This window comes from Ascaphus truei, chromosome 15 (assembly GCF_040206685.1).
Source record: "Ascaphus truei isolate aAscTru1 chromosome 15, aAscTru1.hap1, whole genome shotgun sequence".
Lineage (NCBI taxonomy): Eukaryota > Metazoa > Chordata > Amphibia > Anura > Ascaphidae > Ascaphus > Ascaphus truei.
Genome location: NC_134497.1, coordinates 45027879 through 45049134, shown reverse-complemented (window position 1 = coordinate 45049134; position 21256 = coordinate 45027879). Strand labels below are relative to the sequence as shown.

General features: G+C 43.5%; 1 protein-coding gene across 1 annotated transcript; it reads right to left on the bottom strand.

Moving 5' to 3' along the window:
* Positions 1-2879: 2879 nt before the first annotated feature.
* Positions 2880-20846, bottom strand: LOC142466898 (uncharacterized). Its single transcript, XM_075572493.1, is given in 7 exon segments — positions 2880-3125; positions 3127-4102; positions 6778-6891; positions 7128-7254; positions 18139-18320; positions 18876-19052; positions 20680-20846. Coding segments are annotated over 5 exon segments (1452 nt in total). The 5' UTR covers positions 18265-18320; positions 18876-19052; positions 20680-20846; the 3' UTR covers positions 2880-3016.
* Positions 20847-21256: the final 410 nt, after the last annotated feature.

Below are 21256 nucleotides of genomic sequence, written 5' to 3'. Positions count from 1 at the left end.
CCATCCTCTCTCCTCCCTCCCCTCCCCATCCACTCTTCCCCCAATCCTCTCCCCTCCCTCCCCATCCTCCCCATCCTCTCTCCTACCCCCTCCCATATATACACACAAACACTACACCATATACACACATACCAAACATTCAACATTAGTGTATCACACACACACACACACCATATACAAATACACATTTATATTCAACATATAAAAAACCCTCTAAATATACAACATATACATGCACATAATGCATGAAACACACATATGCATTACAAATACACACACACACACGAGATGTAGAGAGAAGCTATGGAGAGCTCAGCATCGCCACCTGCTGCCCGGAAGTGGTTAAGCAGCCAGACAGCCCTGCTCTCCTCCTCCCTCCTACTGGCTACAGCTGTTCTGTGATCAGCTCCACACTCTGCAGTGGCGGCTGCATCCTCCTACCCGCCCAAACCTGTGTCTATCTGAAGAGAAAAAACAAACGCATAAAAGAAGCGCATGAAGGGACACTATCAGTAACATATGTTACTTTGTGTAACAAACATACACTTAACAACACTTACATAAAAATGCCTTCCGATCATCCTAGTAGGACTCAGTTGTTTAACTTGAACCTCGGTTCCAGCCTATATCTCATCGGCGCAATGGGGAAGGAGAGAGAGGGGAACACAGGGTCCAGAGAGAGTCCTATTTCCTTGCAGGGAACCCGCAGATCAGCTGTAGAAGCCGGTTGCCGCGTTCTCGCTAGGGGGGTGTTGACTCCAGACGTCCATCGTCACGTCATTCTCTCCCGTCTTGATTACTGTAACCTCCTGCTGTCCGGCCTTCCTGCCTCTCACCTGTCTCCCCTACAATCTATCCTAAATGCTGCTGCCAGAATCACTCTACTCTTTCCTAAATCTGTCTCCGCATCTCCCCTCCTGAAATCCCTCTCCTGGCTTCCGATCAAATCCCGCATCTCACACTCGATTCTCCTCCTCACGTTTAAAGCTTTACACTCTTCTGCCCCTCCTTACATCTCAGCCCTAATTTCTCGTTATGCACCATCCCGACTCTTGCGTTCTTCTCAAGGATGTCGTCTTTCTACCCCCTTTGTATCTAAAGCTCTCTCCCACCTCAAACCTTTCTCACTGACTGCCCCGCACCTCTGGAATGCCCTTCCCCTCAATGCCCGACTAGCACCCACTCTATCCACCTTTAAGACCCACCTTAAGACACTTGCTTAAACAAGCATATGAATAGCACTGTGGATAATACTGGACACATGATATAAAGCTTAGCCCCCTGCAGACGCACTTACCAGAACTCCCTCCTACTGTCTCTGTACGTTCTCCCTACCTACCAATTAGACTGTAAGCTCCTCGGAGCAGTTACTTTTATGTCTGAAGCACTTATTCCCATGCTCTGTTATTTATATTATCTGTTATTTATTTGATTACCCTGTCTATTACTACTGTGAAGCGCTATGTACATTAATGGCGCTATATAAATAAAGACATATAAATACAATATGGCGTCTTACATCATTGAACTCCAACTCAATACCTCAACGCATTTCACGTCGATAACGCTTCATCAGTAGGTGAGTCATTGTCTCCCGGAGAGAAGGATTACCAGATGAGTTAAGGAACTCTGCTAAAGGCTAATGTTTGCGGGCGGCCGCACAAGGAAGCAGCACCAGCCGGCATCTATCAGCCGTTCTGATCAGAGTCAGAGAGGTGGTGAGACTGCCACAGCTCCAAACTGTGTTTTATTGTTATTGCCTTTAAAGAACGGACACCATGTAAATGTGCATTCTGGAGGGGTGTTTTTATGTATATACATTTCAGTACAGCTATTTGCGCATTGGTATCTCCTTCTTTTTTCTAAGATCATCCATAACATCACATATCACTGGATGTTGCCTCAGCCTGTGTTGGAGATACATACCACATTGAACCACTGCGTGTGACATGCTTATTTATGCTCACCTATATGTGAGTATAATTGAAGGTTTTTACATTTTTGAGATTTGTACCTTTTCATTAACCCCAACAATACTGTTTTATGGTCATATTTTTGCTTTTTCACATTATGATGACGATGCACCCCGCTCCCTCATCTCGTTGGATCTGCTATTTGTGAGAAACTGGAGGGCTGTTTCTTTTGAAGGTTGAGTGCGAGGAAGAGTATCTAATTTTAGATTATCACTTAGTTTATATATGTATTTGGATGTATAGACATTTAACTTAGTTTCTATTGAGGAAAAATTCTCACTCATCACCAGTGTGGCAGTAGAAGATTAAATATTGTATTAGGTGAGTTTGCTTACACACATTCACTTTTGTATAATGTATAGAGATATATTCACTTTAATACTGTTTAGGAGTGCCATTCCTATCTTTTTGCACCTGGCAGTATATTATAGTCAGGTCGTGGCAGAGGTCGGCAGCGAGGAGGCAGGAATATGACGAGCCAAAGGAAACACCAACAAGGGAACAGGATTAACAGCAACAGCAGGAAAGCAAGCAGGTGCTGGTAGAACCAGTATAACCAGGCACTGAGACAGGAAGGGGATGGTTATATAGGGCAGGCTGAGAGACAGAAGACAGATGCAGGGTATCAGGTTTCAGAGTGAGAGGAACCACAGAACTGGACCTCAGCAAGGACAGGATTCAGCAGCACTCCCGGTGGTTGTGCATGGTTACTGCAGACCAGGGCGTTGGGAAGAACCTGACGACTCCCATTTTCAAACTCGTGGAAATAAATTAGAGCCGTATATTATAAACGAGTTATAAAAATCTAATCTATAAGGAATTTCTAATTAATAGTATATTTTTTTTAAAAATCCACACTTTTCTTAAAATTTTCTAAGTTAAATAAAAAGCAAAATATTCCCCACAATTACAGTACAAGAAATGTATTATGTTTTTATAAGTTTAAAGATTTTTTTTACAAAAATAAAATCAATAATTTTCAGAGTGCTATATTACAAAGTAAACTTGTGTGAGCAAAACATTGACGACATTTAGAGCAAACATCATTTTTCTCCTGTGTGACATCTCTGATGTTTAACAAGACATGACTTATAAGTAAAACATTTCCCACATTCAGAACATACAAATGGCTTTTCTCCTGTGTGTATTCTGATGTGTAACAAGATTAGATTTCTGGGTAAAACATTTCCCACATTCAGAACATACAAATGGTTTTTCTCCTGTGTGAATTCTCTGATGTGCAAGAATATGAAATTTCTGGGTAAAACATTTCCCACATTCAGAACATACAAATGGTTTTTCACCTGTATGAAATCTCTGATGTGTAACAAGAGTACAGTTATTTGTGAAACATTTCCCACATTCAGAACATACAAATGGTTTTTCTCCTGTATGAATTTTCTGATGTGTAACAAGAGTAGAATTAATGGTAAAACATTTCCCACATTCAGAACATACAAATGGTCTTTCTCCTGTATGAATTTTCTGATGTATAACAAGACTAGAGTTATATGTGAAACATTTCCCACATTCAGAACATACAAATGGCTTTTCTGCTGTGTGTATTTTCTGATGTGTAACAAGATTAGATTTCTGGGTAAAACATTTCCCACATTCAGAACATACAAATGTTTTTTCTCCTGTGTGAATTCTCTGATGTGCAAGAATATGAAATTTCCGGGTAAAACATTTCCCACATTCAGAACATACAAAAGGTCTTTCTCCTGTGTGACTTCTCTGATGTATCACAAGACTAGAGTTATACGTGAAACATTTCCAACATTCAGAACATACAAATGTTTTTTCTTTTACTGACAAGTTCTTGTGAACGTTCCCTGCATTCATGTTTCCTTTGTTACACTTTGTAATAGGAGTAGATGCATATTCTGTCCCTGTATGTTCTCTGATGGTATAAATGTGGGAGTCTGGGAGATCTCCTTCTTCCTGTGAGGTTGATTCCTTAGCCATAATGCTCACAGTTTCTCTCAGACTCTGGTTTGCTGTATCTTGACTAATGTGATTTGCTCTGTGATACATTTGGGTAACACTGGAATCTTCCATTACACAATTTGGTGAACAGAGCAAAATGTGATATCCTTCAGGGGAATTCCTGCTCATGAATCCATAATCTGTAGAAAGAAATTTGAGTAAAGAAATGCATTAATATCATACACAAAAATGATTTTCAAACGTCAGATTTAATTTAAGATTGTAAAGAGACAGGATACACATGGTAAGATGTAATAAATCTGGTATTCAGTAAATGTTTCCAATTAGAAGTGCAGAAAAGCATTCAAACTTACAATAAACTTAATTTGTAAGAATATTGCCACCCAGATATATATATATATATATATATATATATATATATATATATATATATATATATATATATATATATATATATATCTCACAGAAAGAAATCAGCACCAGGACTAACACAAATTAAATATTATAAGTGAGTAAATGGGTGACTAATAAATTTACGAGCATTTATTAGTTAAGCAAGGAAGGCTAGGTGACTGAACAGATTAAAACAAACACAATGATGTCAATACACACAATAAACACAATACTGTATATGACAATAAAAAACAAGAGTACTCTTGAAAACAAACACAATGATGCCAATAGACACAATAAACACAATATATGACAAAAAACAAGAGTACTCTTGAAAATAAAAAAGAAGGGAAATGTGGCCAAAAAATGTCCAATAGCGCAAATGTAGGAGGCAGTGAGATGTGGGAGGAATTGTCACTCGATAGGTAGCAAATGACTGGAGCAACAAATGGGGAGAGGTAATTGACCCGTCAGATGATAGATTGCGGATGCAAACGTGGAAAAATCAGGCTGATATTGACCTCTATAGATGGAGATGGGGGGTAAGCAAATAGCATAGGCAAAGGATTAAGCAATGGTCTCACCAAAGGATGTAGCCGCGATGACCACAGGGGTCTCAGCGTCCCTCGTCAGCACACCAACGAAATCACGCTCGAGATGAACATGTGATGCTGATCCGGGTAACACTGGAGACGCTGTTCCACTTCCACTTCCTAGATTACCCCCTCACACAAGACAGCTGTATTCGTTCAAATTGAATATTCAGTCGTGTCTCTGCTTGATGTCAGACTCCTCACTGCCTCCTACATTTGCGCTATTGGACATTTTTTGGTCATATTTCCCTTCTTTTTTATTTTCAAGAGTACTCTTGTTTTTTATTGTCATATATTGTGTTTATTGTGTCTATTGGCATCATTGTGTTTGTTTTAATCTGTTCAGTCACCTAGCCTTCCTTGCTTAACTAATACATTTTCCTGTTTTTTATTGCTATACAGGATTGTGCCTTTTTTCTTTCATTATATACAGTATATGTATCCCCCTGAGGAAGGTCCCATTCTGTAGGACCGAAACGTTGGGTTTCTGGATGTATTTTTGCTATCACTAATACACTTTGATTTTCAACATTGAGTGCTGTCTCTTGTTTATCAATCCTTGGAACGGTAACGTATAACTACATTCTCAATATGGGACGTGCACCTGTGACTTACCAGCACCTATTGGAGTGCCAACTGCCTTATATATGTAGCCCTGTGTAATTTTGGGGTTACATGCCTCTCTCATTCTGTGCAGTAATTCCTGTTAAGAGGGCAGGTTTGCCAGAAGTCATCATGGAGGTTTGCCCTCATCCCCTGTGATGTGTAGTGTGAAGCAAAGGAAGTGACAGCATGCTCTGTATCCACTGAAAGTGACACAGGGGTGGGTCTTTCTGGAGCTATATAATACGCATCACATCCTAAAGTTAGGAGTTCAAGCTGTGTTATGTCTGGGTCAAGTGTCTGGTGCAAGAGCTGTGAGTCTGTGCAGCTCAGTATCCAGTAGTTGCAGAGTGACAAGCTGACCCCACACTTTGTCCAGGGCTCTGGCACAGATGGTAGCCCTCCCTTAGGGGAGAGGTGGCAAAGATATCCCTGTCTCTATTACAGAGTCAGGAGGGAACTTCCTTGAGGTGTGCAACTATGCTGATGTGCGGCTAAGTACCGGCCACTATGATGGGCAGTCAGCCATGTATGATGACAATAAAGATGCCCTTGATTCAAAGACCCTTCTTGCCTGAGACTGGAGTTAATCAGGAAGAAGATGCACCCAGGAGTTCTCTTCCAGAGACTCCTCCCTGCTATCGTGGGGATCTGGAAGGGATGGAAGCGCTGTACCAACTGTGAGTAGAACTCAGCACTACCTCACACGCCTGTCATGGTGAAATCCCCACTACCAACGAGCGGGAGACTCAGGAGTCCTGTGAGCCAGCAGGTGCACTACACACACTGACATGTAACTGGGGGCAGATTCTGCACATAGGGGCCCATATGAGATTGGGTAGGGGTCTAACCGTTACATATATATATATATATATATATATATATATATATATATATACAGTGTTCGACAAACCTATACATTTGCTCGCCCCGGGCGAGTGGATTTAACCCCCGGGCGAGTAAATATTGGCCCAAGCAGCACACGTTTGGTACTAGGTGGCGAGTAGATTTTTTTGTGTGGCGAGTAGATTTTTTGGTGATTTGTCAACCACTGTATATATATATATATATATATATATTTATAAAATCAGGAAGCGCGTGTACCACATACATTTCCACTTTATTATGGGAATGGTAAAGTTACAAAAGGACATTAGAAATTATTGCTAGATATACTAATTTGTGATCAAATTTCCTTTTTTTATGAAATATGTTATATAATGATTGTTCCTAGAGCACCCACCACTAAAGTGTTTATTACTCACCAGTGCTGTTATCTGTAGGACTTTCCTTCTCCTTATACTGCTGGTGACCCCTTAAATATGGCTCTTCTCCACGCTCAATCATTGATACAATCTCAGGCGTCACATTGACAAATCCTGTATATGTCAGGGGAGACACATATATATTTAATATGTTTGCACCATAGAAAATTCTTATTCCCATTATCTGCTGTGTTGTTATGTCACATGTATTACTGCTGTGCAGTGCCATGTACACGGATATCGCTAAATAGAGATATACATTAAATTCCTATAGTTTTGGAAGTCAAATGACTTTTTTATACAGTATATATATCATCTTATTTGGCATAATTAGGGTAATATTTTCTGACCTAGAGACCTGAGAAACTGGTAATTCTCCATCATCACATCCTTGTAAAGTTCCTTCTGTTCTTCTGTTAAATAATCCCACTCGTCCTTGGAAAAGTAAATTGCAACTTTATCAAACTCAACTGGTTCCTGAAACAGAGAATTCTCCAATTATTGTTTGTTTGTTTGTCAGGAGGAACAAAATCATCAGAGCAGCTGCTGGCATTTCTGAGAGCCTCTTAGGCTAAGGCCCCGCTCCCAGAGTCAGCGCGCCCGCACTGCATACAGGCGGTGCGCTGACATACACAGACCGCGATATGCGGTCTGTAGGGAGCGGGAGGTGGGCGGGAGTGGGAGGTTTGACAGGGAGGGGGGGCGTGGCTTGAGCGGGGGGACCCGCTACTCTCCCCCCCCCCCTCCCTCCACGGCTCGGGCTGGAGCTGCTGATTTAAGGTAAGTAAGCAACACACATACGCAGGCACACACGCAGGCACACACACACACACGCAGGCACTCATACACACGCACACACACACACACACAGGCACAGACAGACAGACAGAGGCAGGCACTCACGCACTCAGGCACACTCATACACTCCTCCCCACTCCCCGAAGCCTCTCCTCCTCCCGAAGCCTCCCCTCCCCATTGGCTCACAGCCACACCATGTGACGCGTCAACGCTAGGAAACACCATTCTCTTGTGTCTCATAGCGGCTGACGCGCCACAGCGTGTAGTGCGTTGTGCCGCCAGGGGGAACCGGGACCGGCTCGGTGGGGATTCCCCTGCTGGTGGGGAACTCGCGTGTGGCCGCCCGCGCCAACGAGCGCAGCGGGACCGAGGCCTTACTGTTCAATAAAGTGTCTTGTGGCATCGTTCAGACTCTGTAATCAATATACTAGTGTATTCCCTGCTATATTACATTATCTGTCCTACTGTTAGGGGAGTATTTTCTACAGTATGTTATTAAAAAGTAGGGGTGTATCGAGTACCCGGAATTACCTGGTACCTGGCGTTACCCGGCACATTTCCAGCTACCCGGACCCGGCAACTGAGAAGTGGGCCCGACGCCGGGTAATGTCAGGGTAACTGGAAATAATCTGATTACTTACCTTTCTTTCCCCTCATACAGAGGTAAAAGGGAGGGTTCACAGTGTAGGACCTGCATTTTTGGTTATACCTTGACGTTTGGTATGCAGGCTTACGACGCTTTGGCCAAAGGGTTTAACTAAATAACCAAGTAATTATTATTATTGAAGTATTTAAACTTTATACTTATTACCATATATGTTTTGTCAATTGGATGTAGCATTGGGCAACCCCTGTCTTTTCTTGTATACATTTGCCACGCTCAGTAGCACTCTTTTTTGACAAATATATATTCATGATGTGGTGGGTGTAGGAGTTTGAGCTAGCTGTGACTGTGTGTTACTTACCTTTCTGACGACATCTAGGCACAACAGCAGTGTTCCTGTGGCGGTGGCAGCATCAGAGGTGTCTTCAGCCGGCGGGGGACAGCAGGAATCCATTCCATAGTGCCGCAGAAGGTAAGCAGTGTGTGTGTGTGTGTGAGTCGCCGGGGACCCACGTGACTGGAGCATGAGATGCAGCGTTCCTATTGGACAGCCGTCTGTCCAATAGGAACGCTCCTGCTCTGGTCACGTGGGTGTCCGGCGGCTGACACACACACACACACACACACACACTGCTGCAGCGCTATGGAATGGATTCCTGCTGTCCCCCGCCGGCTGAAGACACCTCTGATGCTGTTCCTAGATGTCGCCGCCACCTTGCAGGTAAGTACCAACCTGGGTAACCGGGTACCCGGTCGGGTAGAACCATTGATTTTGGCCGGGTACCTGTTACCCGTTTATTTTTTTTATTTTTTTACTAACCGGTACAATACTACTAAAAAGTTATAATGTGAGACTAAAATATAAAAGTAGTATCAACAACAGAATCAGTCTATATAAAAGCTTATAATTACTACATAATGATTCGTTGTAAGTTGTACATAAAAATATGAAGAAACAGTTTACAGAGAAAAATGAATAGAAATATAACAAATATAAAACGGCACCATTTCTGTGCACTTTTGTCTTCTCGTTTTGCATTTTTGATGCTAATTTGTACACTGCTGATAAAATTATCCCGTTCATTGATTTATGTGAAACACCCATCATTTTGTACTTGCTGGAAGATTATAGTAGGAAAGTATTGTCAATTATTGGTTATCTGAAGGCCATTCAAATTGACTGAAATCATTATCCAGCAACCTAGTTTTTTTTTATCTGTTGATTCTTCTACTTATTAAGTCAATATGTTTGGAAGTTTCAAATGTTTCTCCAAAATCATGTTATTATATGCTGTACAAATCAGATCTCCGAGTTAACACTGACTAATAATCCCTCTTCTTCTTGGGTGCTCATCTTACACTCTAGCGTTAGAGTGTCAGCTCTTGGGAATATCGTGGTCACCTTCTCAGGGACTACAAGGCATGGAACCGGGGTGGAACCATCCTCAGCTAGCAATGTGGCTTTCAGGGAATCAAGATTCCCGACACTCACTTCTTGTTGGATGAACTGTGACATAGAGAGCAATTCGACTAGCGTGGTAGGCACGGCTCCGGGGGCCACCATAGGAGGATTGAGGTCCCCCTCCAAGACACTATTGAGGGGCTCACTCTCCGGGCTCATGGTCCCGCTGGTAGTGCCCACGACCACTACCTCAGGAGTGCATTCAGTCAATGCCGGCTTCATGCCACTTCAAATCCTCGCGCATGTCACTCTGGGACCTGCCGCGCGTTGGCAGCCCATAATCCGCACACCAGCAACCACAGACTTCCTATCCCAGTAACAGTCCTCTGGGTAACCCATCTTCACCCTGTGGCACTAAACTAAGTGACAAGAACCAGTGTGATTCCGGATTTTGTAAAAACTGGTTTTCTGACACAACTTGTTTTGAGAGCTTGCAATCTACAAGCTCACTTTGTCCTATAATTCCCCTAGTGCAAAGCCCTATGATCCCACACGCTGCCACCAGAAAAAAAGCCTGTCACGGTAGACCAGGTCTTTTAACACCATTTATATTTAAAGAATCAGTCACAAGGCAAAATAAGGCAGTGAAATAAAATGAGGTTTATTCAGATAAGACCTCAGAAACACACAGAAACAGAAAATACAGACTTACTTTGGGTCTGGGGGTAAAACTAGACTTTCCTAGGTGCAAGGCGCCAGCTTCAGCAAAGGCTCACCTTCTTCACTCCACGTCAATGGAATAAGCCTAGAACAGGTAACTTTACTCCTCAGAACCAGTCCTCAGCTTTGGCTAGGCGACCCTAGCACCGCAATGCCACTGGGAAACATTACCGGCACTTCACTGGAATAGTCCCAAGACTATCTATGTCTGAATAGACAGAGAGAGACTGAGACACCCTTAGCTCTGAGTGAGGTAGCCCCCTTTATAGACTACTGTGTCCTATCTTTCAACATGGACTCAAAGCGTGTGAAACTTTCCCACCAGCCAATCAGAGCAGGGCCCATCTGGCTGATGTCAGGGAAACGGGCGTGGCTATCTGCGGGGAAGGCTCCGTAGAGTCTGAGAGAACCAAAATGGCTGTTGGGGCCTTTTCCTCTGCCACTCCTTGCCTACCAAATGGCCCGACACCTCTGACATCCTGGGTCTCCTTTGAGTCCAGAAAGCTATACAGACATCCAAGCTCCTATGCAAATGCTTAGGCTGACTGCATGGATTTTTATACATACAGACCAAGGATTACTCCTACGGAAGGCATATGAATCACATTGAATTGGATTTCCTCCAGGTGATTGATTGCCTGTCTTGAGGTGAAGCGGAAACAAAAAGAAAACAGCGCACAACGCCAAATAGTGAAGCAAGTAATAAAAATGTATTACAATAATATTGGGGTATAAAATCTGCGTACATCAAATAAAGAATACATAAGCATTTAGTGTATATAACACTTGTTACCACTCCAGGATTGTAGACAGGGGAATCAGCTTTCTCTGCAGGAGCCTCTGTGGTGGTTGTGGGGCACAGGATCCCTCATACACTCTTTGTCCAGCTGGAAGCTGCTTTCAAGGGAGTTCCTTAGCAGCAGTCTGGCTCAACTGCAGGTTCAAGCACTCACTGAAACAAAGTCTCAGGCGGCAGTATGCCTCTTCCAGGGGTTTTTCTTCTTTTCTTACAATCCTCCGTTTGCAGCAGTGACAGGGCAGTTCAGAGCCGATGGAGAGGCTCAGCAGACACTTCCGCAATTGCATGCACCTGCACGGCGTGCCACGATGTCGCTCCGTCACGTGATGTAGCGGGGTGACGTCACAGTTCCCGTGGCAATAAGGAAGGAGCAGAAGAAAGTCCTTCAGAGTCTCTACAGCGGCGCAATAACCGCTTCAATCAGCAAAAAAAAAACAAATGGTATTGAATACGATGCAGATACAGGGGATAATAAAAAACAATAAATTGGCATAAACTAAATACATTTGGGTTTTTTTTGCTGATTGAAGCGGTTATTGCGCCGCTGTAGAGACTCTGAAGGACTTTCTTCTGCTCCTTCCTTATTGCCACGGGAACTATGACGTCACCCCGCTACAGCACGTGACGGAGCGACATCGTGGCACGCCGTGCAGGTGCATGCAATTGCGGAAGTGTCTGCTGAGCCTCTCCATCGGCTCTGAACTGCCCTGTCACTGCTGCAAACGGAGGATTGTAAGAAAAGAAGAAAAACCCCTGGAAGAGGCATACTGCCGCCTGAGACTTTGTTTCAGTGAGTGCTTGAACCTGCAGTTGAGCCAGACTGCTGCTAAGGAACTCCCTTGAAAGCAGCTTCCAGCTGGACAAAGAGTGTATGAGGGATCCTGTGCCCCACAACCACCACAGAGGCTCCTGCAGAGAAAGCTGATTCCCCTGTCTACAATCCTGGAGTGGTAACAAGTGTTATATACACTAAATGCTTATGTATTCTTTATTTGATGTACGCAGATTTTATACCCCAATATTATTGTAATACATTTTTATTACTTGCTTCACTATTTGGCGTTGTGCGCTGTTTTCTTTTTGTTTCCATTTCCTAGAGTGTGTGGGGTGCTGAGCCACCCCCAATGTTTATAGCAGCAGACGCCCTTATCAACCACACGGTTATGATATAATTTATTATATAATCACTTATTCACTTGGTATTGTGGTTTATATAGTCTATATATGGTTTAGTCACTGCACTTTAATTAGTTATAAGTAGGAGTTAGATAGTAGCGCACAGTTTATTTTTGCTTGAGGTGAAGCACCTGGGTCTCCAAGGAAATAAAGGCTGGTTGAAGTGGTCTTCCATCAATGGCCTCAAGACCTATAGGGTTCTTCCTACGTCTGAGGGGAATGTGGTGACGTTCAGCAAAGCCTTGATCTATTAAGTTGCCCCCAGAGCCTGGATCGAGAAAGGCATGAGTGGAAACAAGAAACCCGTTCCCAGAAAGGGTGATAGGAATGAGAATTCTAGGAAGGTTATCGACAGAGATAGTGGAGAGAGAAAGTGTTCCCAATGAGACTCCCCTGGTTTTTTGGGAACTTTGCATTTCCCGACTTATTGGGACAAGTGTAGGCTAGATGTCCAGGATGTCCACAATAAAGACAAAGACTCGCATTCAGGCGACGTTGCTTCTCAAATTTAGAGAGACTAGTACCTCCCAGTTGCATGGGTTCAGAAGTATCCAATGGCGGTAATTCAGTCGTGCTCACCTGAACCGGAGTGATTCTGGACGTACAGACTCTGTGATGCGCTCTCTCGTTTTTCCTTTCCTGAAGACGGTGGTCCACTTTGATGCAGATGGCGATAAGATTCTCCAGATCATTGGGACGGTCATAAGTAGCCAATTTGTCTTTTAAGGTTTCGGAGAGGCCCCGCCAGGATGCGGCCGACGAGGATTCATTATTCCAATCAGTTTCTGCGGCAATGGTCCTAAACTCGAGTGCATATTTTGCCACTGGACGATTACCTTGGGAAATATAGAAAAGGGTAGAAGCAGCAGATACCTTACGGCCAGGTGTGTCGAACTCCCTACGGAACTCCCTGGTAAAGGCTCCGATGTATTGAGTGAGATCAGACCTCCATTCCTAGATGGGAGAAGCCCAGGCAAGTGTGTTATCTGTGAGGAGAGAGATAATGTACGTCACCTTTACCCGTGCAGAGGTGAAGCGGGAGGAATTGATCTCAAATTGAATAAAGCATTGATTCAGGAACCGAAATTTGAAATCACAATTAGCACCCAGCTGCCCTAAGAAAAGTTCAGGATCAGGTCAAACTATGTGGCTGGGAGATCTTAAAGGCTACTATCCATGTAAAAAATGTATTGGTTGCCGTTTTGGATATAAATACAAAGGGTTTAAATCCAATGTTACGGGCAAAAGTTTTGACATTCAAACATTTATCACATGTAAATCCAATTTTTGTTGTTACCTCTTAGAATGCCCATGCGGGTTACAGTATGTAGGTAGAACGGGTAGGCCTCTGAAGAGAAGGTTTGCGGAACATGTGTATAACATTAAAAAGGGTTTGGAGACACATAATGTTTCAAACCACTTTAAGATTCATTATAACATGTCACCTGAAGGGCTCACCTGTATTGGTATTGATTGCCCAAAGGTTGGTATCAGAGGAGGAGATAGATTACAGAGGGTCTCTCAACAAGAGACCTTCTGGATCTATACTTTAAAGACTCTCTCCCCCAAAGGACTCAACATAGATTTTGACCTGGCATCCTTCCTATAGAGACCCCCTGTTCTATCTGTATAAGAAGGTTCACATGCTTCTAGGTTGTTCAATTTATGTCTCTAGTCTTTCATTTATGTATTCATTTATTCATGCATTTATATTGTATGTCTGATTGAATTATTCTTCCATCCAGAGGTTTTTAACCTATTGCTGCTATCACAAAGATCGCCCAATGAATATGTTTTCAGTTTTAATTGTTAATCATCTGATAACATGTAATCAGTTCATTCAGAGGTGTTTTTAACCCCACTGCTGCCATCACAAAGCCGCAGTAAATATTCACCTTTGTTACTTTTGTTATCTTTTATGGTGCTCCATCCCAACACGGGTTAATATGGGGCTATTTAAACACATGGGATTGCAGAGGCTCCACAAGCCCCTGATGAAGTTACGTTCCCCGTCACGAAACGCGTAGCGAGTAACCTAAGGAGACGCCGGCCTGGACATTCAATCAATCACCCGTTTAGGAACGGAGGTGGTGACATCATCACGCTCACGCCGGAACAACGCGAGATACACGCGGTTACTGGCAAGGACTACCTGGGACTGTGTGGTGCTGTTGGGTAGCCGGGTCGGGCGCTTCTATTTTGATTTTAAAACTCACGACACTTGTGAGTATATTTCTGTTTGAGCTCTGGAGGCCTTATTAAAGTTTTTTTTAGATATTGCGCAATCCTCTGTTTCTTTTTAATCCTCCTTGCTGGAGAATATATACAGGAGATCGAGAACAGAGTAAGAAGAAATTTCCCTGAGAAGGAGGTTCTTGTAGTGCCCATCGGGATCAGGCACACCATGTGGGGTTCGTGCTAACCTGAAAACGTCTGGACCTGGAAGAACATATACACAGATTCTCTCCACTGCATGCTGCCTACTTTAAATCTAGTAAGTGGGCATTTGTTTTGAGTCAGAAATGGGAGGACTTCATTGCTGAAATTACAATACTGCGCAATGTTTTGTCCCTGGTTTTTGTCTCACAATACAGGATAACAATCTGCTGCAAAGGAGAAACTTTTGTAGTCCATTGTCTATTCACTCACCATTCAGTATCTGAAAGAAAGGACACCGCTCAATCTAATCACTTATATCCTTTATTCACATTGATTTTGTCACATTAACATTTGTTTTTCACATTATCTTTGTACACATGTGCCAGGTAAATTTCTATGTTTGTATTTGTATTGATTCAGGAACCCCCTGACATTCATGGGGGCCCCCTCCATAGCGGTTGGGCGTAGGTAACTGGGGTTCATGGAAAAAATGAGGAACAGCCATGACTACCCCAAGTGTGACAGGGTTAGGAACAGGCCGAGACTCATGTATAGAGAGAGTGAGAGTTTTGAAATTCTCCTGGATAGTGCGCATATGTTGGTCATTAGATATTCATTTTTCCTCAATGCTAGACAGGACGTTGGCGTGCATGCTCAGGACTCTTCCTACCTCAGCAGGGTCAAAGTTTGTGTGTCTGAGCATACTGTTACGCGTAGCTCACCACAAAACCAGACGCGACCGCGAGGCTGAGGTAGGGAATTGAATAAACGCCAACCCATAACCGCGAGGGCGCGCCTAGAGTGTAGATTGGTCTTGCAAGTTGGATCAGGAGTATAGAAGGTAGAGTAGTCATTTATACTTGCCAAGTCAGGATTGGAGAGTAGCGGATCGTTGGGGTACTTTGCCACGGTCAGGATTGGAGAGTAGCAGATCGTTGGAGTACTTTGCCAAGGTCAGGAGTTGAGAGTGGAGAATGGTCGTGCGTAAGCCAGGTTAGGAGTAGAGAGATGCGGAGTCCAATACGTAGCAGGGGTCAGGCAACAAGGAGGCAAGGCAGGAAGCAACAGGCACAAGGCAGGATGCAACAAGGAACAAGGCAGGATGCAGCAAGGTACAGCATCACATAGAATTATGCTCAGCAATGTGTGAGTGAGCAAGGCAGCTATTTAAGAAACCATCAAATAATGTAGAGGCTGGGCGGAACCAGAAGAGGAAATCCAATGTGCTGCTGGTCACACAGGTGTGCCCTATTACACAGCCAAATTGGAAGCGGCGGCAGAGCTACGAGTCGCCCGCGTCACAGAGGAGGAGGGCTGACGACTTGCTCGCGCGTCACCTGCATACCGCGCATGCTCCTGAGTAGAATGTGATGGATTGGAGGCAGTACCAAGCGCGCGCTGATCCGCGCATGTCGCAGGATTCAGGGGGCGGAATCTGGGCCGCGCGTCACTCCCACGCTGAGCCTGCCTGACCCAGGAGCGGAGACTGGGAAGGCTGGAGTAACGCCTACGTATTACGCCTTTGTGGAGGCAGGGCCTGGAGACGGGGGGCGTGGGCGAGCATATAGACTGTGTGCAGTCCGCGAGCGCACGTGTAACCAGGCCATGAGATCGCGCATCCTTGGCGTCTGTCGTGGCAGGGGCTCTTAGGTGAGAGGAAGGTCTCCAGCCGCCAGAATGGCGAATCCTCACCACCTCCAGATTATACACTAATATTCCCCATGATATGGGGCAGTCGGTTATCAGGCCAGAAATATTGGTCAATGACACATATTCGGGATCACCTATTGACTACCTTATGTTGTTGATTGTTATCGTCAAATAGAATTACTTTAAATTCAAACATAATTCTTACTTACAGCTGATTAGTACAACGATGGGATTCAACACGGCCCCCATCCAATGCCAATCTTTACATGGATGAGTACGGAAAGTTACATATACTTTTCAGACATGGATTATTTCACATACATCACTTACTACAAGCGGTATATTGACGATGTATTCTTGATACGGAGGGGTTCAGAATTCCTATTAATCCATAATATAAATGAATATTAATTGCTTGATTATCTCAATATTCTTGCATCCACTATACGCTTTACACTAGCCTATAGTGCTATACCGATCAGTTTCCTTCACACCATAGTTTACAAACATAACGATGCTTTACTTACTAGCATTTTTCATAAAGATACGAACAGACATACTGTACACTTCTGTTAGCTACCAGTCACCACCCTTTGGCACTATAGCGTGGGTTACCTTATTCCCAATTGTTACGTGTAGTAAGCATATTAAACCTACTGACCTAACACTATTTTATTAGCTTCGAGATTTCATCCTGCCCCGCTTAAGAAGGGTCTTCCCTATTCTCAATTTATTAGAGATGCAAGAATGACAGTTTATTCAAATCTGCCTTTTTAAAGTTTACGGTATTTGTTGAACCCAAGTAATTAGGTTGGCTCATCCCAGGGATGAGTCTGAGAAACTAGTTGCTAAGTACTTTAGTGATGAGCTTCCCTTCGTTATATGATTATTGAGCATGTGGACATTTCACCAAGAGGAGACGATGTTAAGAAACTATAATAAAATAGTGTTTAAAATATTAATTCATATTATGGATTAATAGGAATTCATAATCCTTCCAAAACAAGAATACATCGTCAATATACCACTTGTAGTAAGTGATATATGTGAAATAATCCTTATCTGAAAAGTATATGTAACTGTCCGTACTCATCCATGTAAAGATTGGCATTGGATGGGGGCCGTGTTGGACCCCATCGTTGTACTAATCGGCTGTAAGTAAAAATTATGTTTGAATTTAAAGTAATTCTATTTGACGATAACAATCAACAACATAAGGTAGTCAATAGGTGGTCCTGAATATGTGTCATCGAGCAAAATGTGCAGCCTGTTCGCCAACTGCCCCATATCGTACAACACATATTCGGGACCATATATTGACTATTCGTTGCTCTAACAATTGCCCTGTCTCCCTCCTGCATCTAGACTCCTTTAACACCTTGTATTCTCTCGCTTGCTCTATTCTTTCACCTCCGATTCTCTCCGAGATCCTCTATGACAGGGGTGGGGAAATTTTTTTCTGCCAAGATCCATTTGGATATTTATAACATCATTCGCGGGTCATATAAAATTATCAACTTAAAAATTAGCCTGCTATATTTGGTCAAACATTTAATTAACTCACCCCTAATGTGACTGACACTTTTGTGGTGGGTGACTATGACTGACTGTGGGTTGGTGTCTGTATTCACTCTCACACTTTCACACACACCACGCACACAGAGAAATCGGAGCGGGGGGGGGGGGGGGGAAATCTCACACACACACACACTCTCTCAGGTGGAAGAGGAGGAGAGTCGGTAGTCAGGTGTCTCTCCCTCCACACTCGCTCTTCCATCCCCCAAGCCCCCCTCCTCTTATACGCTCTCCCCCCCCCCCCGGAGCGCTGCTTACCCGCGTCGCCCTGGTGAAACTCAGGTCCTTCATCACCTCCTCGAAGGCCGCCGTCTCCTCCGCCTGCTTTTGGTTGTGCAGGGCGATTTTCTCGCTGAATTTCCGCAGATTGTTCGACGTTGCCATCTTCCCCTCCTACTACTCCGCCTCCTCCTCCTACTCAGACGGCGGCTGCTGCTGCTCTGGATGTGGGGGGGGGGGGAGGAGGCAGCCAATCAGGAGAGGGGGAGTTTTTTTTCCCCTTACTTGCAGGCGCATCGCGAGCGCTGTAAATCCTGTCACCCAGTGGTAACCGGGCGACGGGATTTATCGAGGGGCATGGCTGGGCCCCCTGATTCACAGGGGCTGGACCAAATGATTTTCCGCAGGCCGGATGTTCCCCACCCCTGCTCTACAATCTGGCTTCTGCACTGCTCCCGCCACCAAAACAGCCCTCACTAAAATAACGAATCGCCTCCATGCTACCAAAGACAGAGGTCATTACACCCATTACACCGTTCTTATAGAACTGGACCTCTTTAGCTTTTGATACTGTGGACCAACCTGTCTTCTCCTTCCCACAAAGATAGACACACTGGATAGAACTGGTAGCATTAACTTCCTACTTCGTTTCTAACATGTAGTTATTGACACGTAATTTTACGGCCACCGTTTAAAACAGTTTTTTTGCTGGGGGGTGGTAAGAGCGGATGGATTTACATGAGTGTAATGTTTGGCTAGGTTGCAGTAATACTCACAATTTTAGCCGCAACTCAACAACGCCCTTTAGCGTAATTCCTCTCTAGCCTGTACTGCAACATACAACAGGAAATACAACAGGATACAGCTGGCGGAGCAGAGTCAGGACCCGAGTGAGAACTATTATCAGTCACATGAACGATCAAGAACAGTTTCTCCCTTTATTAGGTTATAATCTGGGACAAAAATGTAATTACGCAAAAAGTAAAACAGTGTGAGAGAATTATTGCCCCGCAGAGCTTACACTCTATATATGTATGAGAGTTACTGTCCCACAGAGCTTACTCTATATATACATGCACTACTTCTATATATAACAATGTAATCAGTGTGAGAGTTACTGTCCCGCAGAGCTTATACTCTATATATATATATATATATATATATATATATATATATATATATATATATATATATATATATATATATATATATATATATATATATACATACATACTCACACTACTTCTATATATAACAATGTAATCAGTGTGAGAGAGTTACTGTCCCGCAGAGCTTACACTCTATATATATACACACACTACTTCTATATATAACATTGTAATCAGTGTGAGAGAGTTACTGTCCCGCAGAGCTTACTCTATATATACACACACACTACTTCTATATATAACATTGTAATCAGTGTGAGAGTTACTGTCCCGCAGAGCTTACTCTATATATACATGCACTACTTCTATATATAACATTGTAATCAGTGTGAGAGTTACTGTCCCGCAGAGCTTACTCTATATATACATGCACTACTTCTATATATAACAATGTAATCAGTGTGAGAGAGTTACTGTCCCGCAGAGCTTACACTCTATATATATATATACACACACACACTACTTCTATATATAACAATGTAATCAGTGTGAGAGAGTTACTGTCCCGCAGAGCTTACACTCTATATATACACACACACACACACACACACACACACACTACTTCTATATATAACATTGTAATCAGTGTGAGAGAGTTACTGTCCCGCAGAGCTTACACTCTATATATACACACACACACACACACACTACTTCTATATATAACATTGTAATCAGTATTAGAGAGTTACTGTCCCGCAGAGCTTACACTATATACACACTCACATTACTTCTATGGGTGGTGTTGTATATGAAGGGGATGAGTGGGAGTATATGAGAGGGTGGTGTTGTATATGAGGGGGGTGAGTGGGAGTATATGAGAGGGTGGTGTTGTATATGAAGAGGGTGAGTGGGAGTATATGAGCACATGGTGTTGTATATGAGGGGGATGAGTGGGAGTATATGAGAGGGTGGTGCTGTATATGAAGGGGGGTGAGTGAGAGTATATGAGAGGGTGGTGTTGTATATGAAGGGGGTAGAGTGAGAGTATATGAGAGGGTGGTGTTGTATATGAAGAGGGGTGAGTGGGAGTGTATGAGAGGGTGGTATTGTATATGAAGGGGTGTGAGTGGAAGTATATGAGCACATGGTGTTGTATACGAGAGGGGATGAGTGGGAGTATATGAGAGGCTGGTGTTGTATATGGGGGGGTGAGTGGGACTATATGAGAGGGTGGTGCTGTATATGAGGGGGGGGTGAGTGGGAGTATATGAGAGGGTGGTGCTGTATATGAGGGGGGGTGAGTGGGAGTATATGAGAGGGTGGTATTGTATATGAGGGGGGGGTGAGTAGGAGTATGAGAGGCTGGTGTTGTATATGATGGGCTAGGATGTAACTAATACAAGAAATGGGATTAAAAGGGGGGAAAGGTTTTTTTGTCTTATTACCCAGGCCCCGAACTAAATATACTCACAAGAATATACTCCGGACACCCGAAAAGCGATAATCGGAGATGACAACGAACGCCTCATCCTTCTATACTTTGCACAAATTGCAGAGATAGGAAGTGATTCTGTTACAAATACTTTGTCTCAGTACGGTATAAACACATTGCACAATAATACCCACAGCCTGAGTCTTCATCCAATGAGAAATATCCACCCAGGGTGGGGGAGAGAGAGGTGTGTGTACAGTATGTATGTATATATGTATATAATAAAAAATGAATAAATGATACCGTTCTGTGGCTAACGAAATGCTTTATTTGTGCGAGCTTTCCGGTGGTGTTACAATGAATGAAGCAAGCAAGGTTAAACTTAAAAACAGTTGTAGCCATGGCTAGTTTTTGGCTAGCAGTCTGCCCTTCTCCTGGCAGTAATACCTAGTAAGGGCAGGTTTACCAGGAACAATTATGGGTTTTCCCCACTCACTGCAGTTTGGTGAGTCAGAGAAGGTAGGCACTCAGGCCTTGTGTCCAATCAGAGGCACACAGGTGGGTCTTACTGGATCTGTATTTAGTGAACTGCATTTCCTGATACAGGCAGTCTGCC